Consider the following 9,862-nt stretch of genomic DNA (forward strand, 5'->3'; position numbering starts at 1 on the left):
ATTCTTTATCATTGTAAGTTTTGAAAAAGATCGTTCAGCTATATACCTTATATATTATTTTAAAGTAACAGAAACCTGGTCCATCTGTTACGGTTGACTGATCTGCGAATTCAGGACGAGTGATCTATACGTAGGTACAAATTAAAACTTAATTTTTTTTTTTTTAATAGCATATACTATTTTAATAGATAAAAACATATTATATTTTTTATTACGCCATAATGCCATGTAATACAAATGTTCTTCAAATGTCAAAAAATTAAAATTAAATAGACAAATATAAAAAAAATTCCAAACACAGTACCTAAACATTTTTAGTACCAATTAAAAATGTTAAAAAAGTATGTTGAGGATTAACTGACCTCCACCATATGCTTCAATTAGATGACGATGTAAACTTTCCGATGAAGTGCCATGCACTGTCAAAGTATTTTTATTTTAAGATGTGACCAAATGCTTTCTATTGTCTGGGTGTTGGCTTCTGTTAACTGGTCGACAAAATGTTTAGAATGGTTTACGGTCAAGTGATTGTAACCTTTATTTTGTAGAACTTTATAGGGTTTCCATTCATCTGACATGATTGTTGTACCTGGAAGTATTTCTTTTTCAATTACTGGAATAAGTGTAGCTTTATCTCGACGTTTAACAAAAAAAAACGTTTTAAAAACCCAAGGTCCTACTACTCATTTTCCATAATACCTATTACCGTTGTTAGCAGGAATATTTTCAGAATCTGAGTTTGAACTATTGATTCCGTTCAATTTGCACCTCTATAACCCAGTAGAATCCTGCCTGTATTATATTTCCTTAAATCATATACCTATATTAATAATTGTAGATTTGCCAACTACACTAAGTATAATACGATAGAATGATAGATCGCCTGATGCATCTAAAAAGAGGAAGTAGATCATCAATCTATACATTAGTATAGTAATATCTAATTACGTTTTTAAATAATAAAAACAGTATGTGCACCATGCGGCAGTGGCTTATGTGATGGTTCCTCGAGGACGCATTGAAAAGTACAAAATTACAGTTCTGCTATAATAACATTATAGTACACGCACGCTTTGATGAAAGAGTAATTCAATAATATCGTTGTTGCCAGCTATAGATAATAATTTTGCGCTTAAATGTTTAGGCAATAAAATTATGACGGTGAAAATGTGCTTAGGCAACAGAAAAATTATCAATAAATGGCAGTTAATCCCTCATTTAGGCAGGCACAGTAGAATGTTGTTACTACATTGTTGATGTATCTCATGCAGTCATGCCTCATGGTCATCAACTTCAAAACAATATATGTACAAGTAAAATGCATTATATTTAACGTCGTCCAAATAGGAATTAATAGATATTATGTTGAACAATATCGTAGACCAACTACCAACATAATAAGAATATCATGGGGAAATAATTTTTCATATATAAATTATAAATATATAATATTAAATATGACACCTATTACCTACTACATAATAATATAATAATATAATATTATAATGCTGCATACTTTGAACAAATCATATAAATATTAAATTATTACCTGACACAGTGGTTAGCTGAACAATTTTTTAACATGAAGCAAAACTATATATACAGGAGCTATACCTACCAAAAAATGGATTTTTATGTCTGATATTAAACAACATTTTTTTTCAGCTAAAACACCCACTTGCCCACCTTTTTTTTTTCTATTGTGTTTTAAATTTAGGTATGCATTCTTGTAAAAATATTCTTTCATCAATGTCTGTTCTCTGTTTCATAAAATGTTTTAAGTTGTTCAAAGTTCAATCCCATAATTTGATAAAAATAAATATATTACAATTATATTATTGTATATATTGTATATAATTCACAGTGCCTACTTTAATTAGATTATCTAAGTATACCTGATAATATAACTTTCAAATGGATTAACAATATTATAATATTGTCTGTTTAACATCGTATGTTATATTATTATAAATAATATTATTTATTATAAAATACATAATATATAATTTTTTTATTTTTAAATTAATAGATATTCATGAGGTAAATGAATAGGATATAATTTAAATCAAATTTTATTTTATATTGCACTTAATATTAAATTAAAAAAACTTAACAAGATCATAAACTAAAACTGTTACTTTATTCCTTACAATCTCTTTTTCATATAACACACATTTTTTATCTCTAAGCTAGATCTAAACTCGAGTTTGCTTATTTTTAAGTAATAATCTAAATATAATAGTAGTATACATTTTAATTTTATAGTAAGATTTTCTGCTAATGATGCTAAACTGCTATCTAAATCTCCAGTTAATACCTTTTTATTACCTGAACCAGATGCACCTAAAATTGAAATACAGTTCAGTGCCCACGATAAATATTTTTAGATATTAGTCTTTGTTTAATTATCTAGTTTTAAATTAAAATGTTTGTTAGAAAGAACTGTTTGTTTTTTTTTTTTCGTTAAAGTATGTACTATACTTACATGAGAAACTTTGTTTAAAAATGTGCAAGTTTTTTGATAGAGCAAAAAATTATTTATCGACAATTAATTGAAAAAATACTAAAAACAATCAAATATTTCTCATGGTTATAAATAGCTCAAAAACAGTAAACTTATTTTGATTATAATTTTATCATCTTGGTACCTATGTAAAATGGTCATACAAACATTTAGTGAAAAATTTAAAGTGGGTATCCACTGTTTTTAATTTTTTAGTTACAACAGATTATTACGCATAAAATTTATATTAAAAATTCAAATTTTCTTAATTTTTTTTTTGTTTTTTACTTTCTCTTTTGAAATCTCCTCGGAGTTTCTTACTTTTTACTCCCTTGCATAATGGCATGCATATTTTTAGTACTTTTTAAGTGTTATTATAGATTAGAATTTTTAAGATTCCTGTGGAGTGTGAAAATTTGTTTTAAAACTATATATATTACTAGGAATTGAATGTTGATCAATTATAATAACTATTTTGGGGCCAAAATAACTGAAAATATAAAAAATAGCAAATGAAAGTGTTACTAATGGGTGGCTGCTTTTCCCAAAATTGTCACGCTATGTATGTATAAATGTTATTAAGGATACTTGTATTTTTTTTTTTAATAATTTGTATAAAATCTGTTTCACATCTTCTTATTGTGCCAAGTGGTATAGATTGTTGATTTCATTTAAAAATAAAAAAAAAAAAAAATTTGGGGCCAAGATATTCAAATAATTTTTGTCTAAATGTTTTCAATGAGTAATTAATTTTTGTATCATAATATGCTGTATATTACCTGTTATTACCTATTTTTTTAATATCCTCCATAATTTTTTATTTGAGATAGTAGATATTATTATTACTGTTATTATTTTACTTATGTTAGAGGTTATGTATTTATTCTTTTTTCTTTTGTAATAATGTGAACGTGAAACGCATGTCATCTATTAGATGACTATTATAGACATCATTTCAAGCTATTTTTTTATTCAGCTTCACAAATGATGAAACAACTAATAATTAAAAATTATCTGTAGTTGAGCCTACTAAGTTGTATTTACTTAAGTACATGATTATAATATAAATAATAAAATGGATAACAACAATTTCCAACGATGTTCAAAAAATGTAGTTTCCCATGCTTATAGGCTAAACACATAATAATAAGCTTTGGTTATTATATATTTTTAAAAGGCCTTTTTTTAAAAAAAAATTAGATTCCTGACAAGTTTATTAAAAAAAAAAATAAACTGTATAAATGTCTTGTATTTTATTAAAACATCTTATATAATTCCTTTTAGAGCGTCAATATAGAATGATAGTAATGATGAATTGGTAATGTATTGTGTCATATTTGTATTCATACTATTTTTACTATACTCACAGTGGATTAGTCAACAAAAAGATGACTGTCAAGTTTTCAAGTTGGATAGTTTTACATTTTTATCTGTGTTTGGGGCATGGCAATACCATAACATAGTCAGGGAACTTTTTTAACTCCTTTTTAATATGATTTTAATACCAGTTTACAGTTTCTATTGTACAACTTCTACATAATGAATTGCAATTTAGATATGTTTGGTAAGTTTTTTGATTAATATAAACTTGAAACTTAAATTTTGAATCCAGACACCAATCCAGATCAAAAACTACAGAAATTCTTAATATAAAGATAAAAAATTTTTGTTTGTGAAAATAAAGGTGAAAAAATAATAAAAATAGAATTATATTTATTACACAATTCTGTTAGTCAAGTATATATACATTTTTTATGTCATGCCAAACAATTTTTTTTTGTATACAGCTGGTAACTTTTCTACAAATGAACATGGATTGACTTCAACGGCAACCAGTTCTTCTCGATTTAAAAAGTCAAAAAACACCAAGTGCTAAATTAAAAAAATCAAAAATTTATCATGTTAAAAAATATATAGTTAAATTAAACATGCAAGCATAGGTACAATGTGATATACTCTATCCCAAGAGATAAAATGATGAGGTGACGACCAAAAATCCTCCTTTTTTGCGCATTCTCACCACTTTACCGTTTGGCACCGATTACTTGCAGTCGTCAACAACACGCACACGGTGGCTGCGTATGCGTGATTTACCGCTGCCGAAGGTCACATAGCGAGGGCAATTAAGCTTCGGAACAAGCGCTGCCGTCAGTCTACATGCGCAAAGTGGTACCCTTTTCTCGTGGGACAGAGTATAGTAACAATAATTTTATATTATAATATTCTTTTTTTTTAATGTATTTAAATTTTAAAATCATTAAGATGTAAAATTAAAAAGCAAGTGTATACATTACATTGATTAAGTATACGTTGGGCTTTGTAGTACTAGTACGTTTAAGGTAATTAAGTTCTTTTTATTTACGCCTATTGTTTGATAAGGATTTTGCGTAATGTTTATTTTCCAAACAATATTAAATCATTAGGTTTAGGGAATGAACATAATTAAGCAAAATATTGTAATGAATTATAAAAATAAATAAATAATCTTTTCAAACAGTTAAAAACAAAAATTAGAAATATGTAATTTAGTTTTCAGAAATGATTTTGCTATTTTGGGTTTAAAATATAAAATAAGTGATTATACAAGTAATAGCTCCACATAACACCATAAGTATAACATTTTAGTTTGGAAAACTAAAATTATTGCTACAATTTGATTTATTAACAACATTTATATTAATTATTTTTACTCACTTCATAATTTTGTATAATCTTTAGAGAAAATGTAATGGGTTTAGATTCTAGTTTCTTAATTTTTTTCTCTGGATCTTTTGAATTATTCTAAAAACATAATAATAATAGTTAAGACAGTTAAAAAGTTTTTAGTATAATTTTATAATTTTATTATTACTTCATCTTTTGTCAAGACACAAATAGTATTATCATCTGAAAAAATAATAGAATCATTTCTCGAAGCATCGAACGTAATACAATTAATTGGAAATGATCTATTTATTAACTCTGAAGGCGGGTTTAAAAATAATTGTTCTGAAAAATCAGTATATTCTTGTCTACTTAAATTATATTCTACAACCTGAAAAATTGAAATTAAATATAATTATATTTCCATTTTTTTGGTTGCTAAGTAATTAATTACATTTCGATTTGCATAGGCTATAACAAGATTTTCTGTCGTAGGATGAATCTTCATGCTTGTTGGAGAACAATGATATTTTGGTAAAGTACAATAATGCTGGAACCAACACACCATCACAAATTAGCATACTACAAATAATTATGGTTGGTAGTATACTCTTACCTTTCCTTCATTGAACACAACAATATTACTTTTTCTATCAGCTGCAACAACATATTTATTCCATTTAGACACTTCCAATAAATGTATTAGGTCTTTGAAATCTATAAATGATAAGTAAATAAGTAATTAGTACTATAAAATTCTAATATTTACAAGAAAAATTTTAACTTACAGGGGTTAGTATCAATGCAGTATTTAGTTGATAAATCAAACTTGTGAGACATTTCTAAACAGACCAAAGTATTTTCATGTTTGGTAGCAAACCATAAGTATTTGCTATCAGCCGAAAATGCCAACTGAGTGGAAACATCACAATTAACCGGTTGAATTCCCGTCTTTTTAATCATTGGTTCACAAGTGGCAGAATCCTAAGTAGTAATATAATAAAATATTATAAGGAGTTTAAACTCATAATGAAATTAAAATATTATATGTGATTGACAAATAAAAATATATTGCATACCATAATCAAACTAAATATTTTAAGTTTTTCTTCAGTTGAATAAACAACCCATGTGCCATCAGGTGAGATTGCTGAACATCGCACATAGTCATTTTTTGAATATTTGATGGTTACCAATTTAGACAATTTGTTTTCATATTTATGTTTATCGCCCAAATACCAAACGTCTAAATGGCTCAGATGTAACATCAACACATAACGAGCTTCTGATGCTAGAGATATAGTTGACTGAAATGAAGATAATAATTTTAAATTTATTTAAAGTTTCTGATACATATATTTAACTTGTTCAAATAAAGAAAAATAACTAACAGACATCAATGGAGGGTATTTAACCATAAGTTTTGGAGGATAGCTGCTCACCGATAAATATCCATCAATACCTATAGAAAAATAAATATTATTCCTATACAACATATAACATAAGGATAAACACAATATAATTACCTCCTGAAAATAGTTTCCCTTTAAAATGAACTAATGACCGTACTTCTACTGTATGTGCCACTAGTTGTACACTTCTTACCCATTTGTTGCATTCAACACTCATATCAGATTTCATGGATATTAGCTCATAACATACAATAAGTGGATCAACACCTAAAACATTAAATGTTAAATAAAAAAATTATAAATTAACACTATTTAATAGTTTTATGAACAATTATAATATAGCATCATACTGAGTAGTGTAATTGTAAATTACATTTTACCATTTCATATAAAACTATTTAACTGCAATCACCTAACTATAATTTACATAAAATTTAATTTGATACAAATAAAGTGTTGTTCAGAAAATATTAAAGAACTTATATTAATTTATTTCAAAATAAAAATGAACACAGTGAAGAACCCTAGTTAAGAAGCCAATATAGTACAACAAAAGTTTTGGGGTTGATGCAGTTATGAGATGTTTTGAATATATTTTGAAAAACAAATTTTCATTAAGTTATAGGTTTTAAATTAAAATCAAAATCTTCTACATGTTATGATCATTATATAAAAGTATAAAACACAATTTATTCTCTACATCTGATTGAGTATATATATATATAAATAATGTTATGCTATTTACTAGTATGGGTGCAAACTGCAAATAGTTCTTTAAATTATAACAATAAATACTAACCACTGCAATAAACTTTAGTCTGCGATTCATCTAAGCATACTGTAAGTGCAATTGATTTAAGTGCTTGGTAATTGGCTATGTTTGTGCCTTTATTTCCATCCCAAAAACATAATTTACCACTAAAACATAATATAAAGGTCAAAACAGTAAAAATCACATATTTTTATAAGCCATTAGAGATTATTTTTACCGAGAATCAGCACTAATAATTGTGAAATCGTTGGTGACTGCTATTGATGACACAATTGTATCAGTTTGACCAGTAGGAAGTTTGTGTAGAGCATGACCACTTCTTCGGCTGTAAATACGTAAAGCATTTATGGAACCCGTGACCAGCCATTCACCACTTGAATCCCAAGAAATACAACTAATCTTACCTATAAAATAATATTTTCTTTAACTTAAAATAAACAAGTTATTATAATATACTAGCTGATCCTGTGCACTTTGTTGCCCGTTAAATGAATCAACTCTATATGACTCAAACTTTGTTTAATTCTTTATTATTAAGTTTAAGGTGTTCAAAATTTATCTTAACTTTTCCGTTGCTCAGAATAAAAATTCTGATTCGCAGCAGTACATTATCAGGTAGGCAATCTACCTGTGGTAGATTGCGGACCCCGTGCTATTTGTACGTAAGTGTATGACTTAACTCTAAATTATCAAAGTTATACCAAGTTTTCGTTTTTACTTAATTCCACCTATGGTGGATTAATATAATCAATTTATACAAAATCTAATTCTAACCAACCCGTACTAAAATCGGATGAATAAAAAAAAAACAAATTTGACCCTTTGTAAATTAACCTATCTTCTTCCCAGAGGTCTAATCTACCCACAGACATTAATTTATATATATATATATATCTAACTATATAAATACACAGACTATACTTTGGAACTACTTATCAGATCTTCTTGTATATATTATATATAATTATGTATATTGACAAAAGATAATAATACAAATCAACAAACATGCCCGATTAATTATAGCAACCAATATATTATACACCGGTGGATTTTCCTAAAATTGTCTTTCATATAAACCTTGTTCGTGAGATACTCTTCCGTTAAAAAAAAAAATCAAGAAGATCTGATAAGTTCTAGAGTTTAGCCTGTACAGATTTTTATTTCACATTTTTAATATTATAAGTTATATTTAAAAAGTAAAGCAAATATTTTTTTTTATTATTATTATTATTATTATTATAATAGCTTATTTAACCCATGGCAACCATTTTTAAACAAAAATTTCATCAAGTTCGGTCCAGTAGTTTTGGAGTTTATCCCGGACAAACACGTGACACGAGATTTTTTATATATATAAGACATTATTTTAATAATTTAATACCTTCTTGTTTGTCCATTAATCTGTCATAAGTCAAACCGTCTGATGTTATTTCAAATATATTAATATAACCATCTTGAGTTCCAGCCTACATTAATGTATTGATTAAAAACAAAATAAATCTGGTTGTATTTAAAATGACTCACGGCTAAACGTCCACTATTTTTATGAATTGCTAGACACCAACACGATCCAGACGTTAAAGTTTTGTTATACTGGAACACAAACACGATAAATGAAAAAAACTCAAAGCAATAAACCACTGGTGAATTGCATTACTATCACTCACCAAAGGCGAAAGACTGTGCAGGTCGTGTTCCGTAACAGTGCCATTTGCACTGCAACTGAACAACCTTTCATTGTACCATGCGAGACCCTCGACACTGCTGTCACATATCAACACTCTGTCGATGTGCGGCTTGTAAGAGACGTCCCATACCTCAATTGACGCGTTTGACCTGTAGACCAAAACGATCAGACACGTCCGGTCGGTGAAGAAAAAAACATTAACTAGTGATGTACCTACCTTCCTACAGCTAGTTTTTGAGTCTCGCTTTCGATGACCATACATTGGATCGACAGTAGTTCGGGTGAAAAAAAATTCACCCTGTGGACGTCAAACGAACCCATTACAACACTGTCAGGTTGTAAAGCGCTATATCATTGAAAATTGAAATAATTAAAACTTTTTGATTTTTCTCACTTTTTTCGAACACGTCAGACGTGAACTCGTAAACTTGTAAGCCCAACTCGGGACGAGACAGTTACAGAATTTAAAATGCTTGTATATACAATCAAGTATCAACAATGCATGAAAGACACATGCCCGCATGGGCCATGGACATTCATAAGTTTTAGTATCAATAATTATCATTTATCAATGTTTACAGATTTTCCATAGATAAGAAATACGAAACGGAATGGCCAGGCACCAGTGTTGCTATGATGTAAAAATTAAATCTACTCGTAGCACTCATAGAAATCCCGTTCGAACGATTCAAGCCTATATCACAGGATATATGAAATATTTAATTTTTAATATATTTCATATATTTACCTTTACTCCATCCCATTGTCCTCGGGCTCATATTGATAATATCACTTGTAAAGCACTCAAGGTTTTATTAAAAAAATAGCTAGTGAATTTAAACTAT

General features: G+C 27.7%; 1 protein-coding gene across 1 annotated transcript; it reads right to left on the minus strand.

The window, feature by feature from the left end:
• Window positions 1–4,196: 4,196 nt before the first annotated feature.
• LOC132941301 (U3 small nucleolar RNA-associated protein 4 homolog) lies at window positions 4,197–9,563 on the minus strand. Its single transcript, XM_061009293.1, has 15 exons — window positions 9,235–9,563; window positions 8,998–9,166; window positions 8,855–8,923; window positions 8,712–8,796; window positions 7,548–7,734; window positions 7,358–7,476; window positions 6,673–6,825; window positions 6,538–6,608; window positions 6,226–6,453; window positions 5,935–6,130; window positions 5,763–5,863; window positions 5,601–5,696; window positions 5,355–5,537; window positions 5,198–5,284; window positions 4,197–4,375 (listed from the first exon to the last, which is right to left on the minus strand). The coding sequence occupies exons 1-15, from the start codon at window positions 9,336–9,338 to the stop codon at window positions 4,256–4,258; spliced, it is 1,968 nt and encodes a 655-aa protein (XP_060865276.1). The 5' UTR covers window positions 9,339–9,563; the 3' UTR covers window positions 4,197–4,255.
• Between the last annotated feature and the right edge of the window lie 299 nt (window positions 9,564–9,862).

This window comes from Metopolophium dirhodum, chromosome 3, assembly GCF_019925205.1.
Source record: "Metopolophium dirhodum isolate CAU chromosome 3, ASM1992520v1, whole genome shotgun sequence".
NCBI lineage: Eukaryota > Metazoa > Arthropoda > Insecta > Hemiptera > Aphididae > Metopolophium > Metopolophium dirhodum.

Excerpts from the sequence above, each read along its gene's own strand:
- LOC132941301 (XM_061009293.1), bottom strand. The coding sequence starts at position 9,338 with ATGGGTTCGTTTGACGTCCACAGGGTGAATTTTTTTTCACCCGAACTA. Across the intron at positions 6,609-6,672 it reads AGGGAAACTATTTTCAGGAG|GTATTGATGGATATTTATCG; the intron begins GTAATTATATTG and ends ATTTTTCTATAG. Across the intron at positions 5,697-5,762 it reads TTGTGTTCAATGAAGGAAAG|CATTATTGTACTTTACCAAA; the intron begins GTAAGAGTATAC and ends TGTTGGTTCCAG.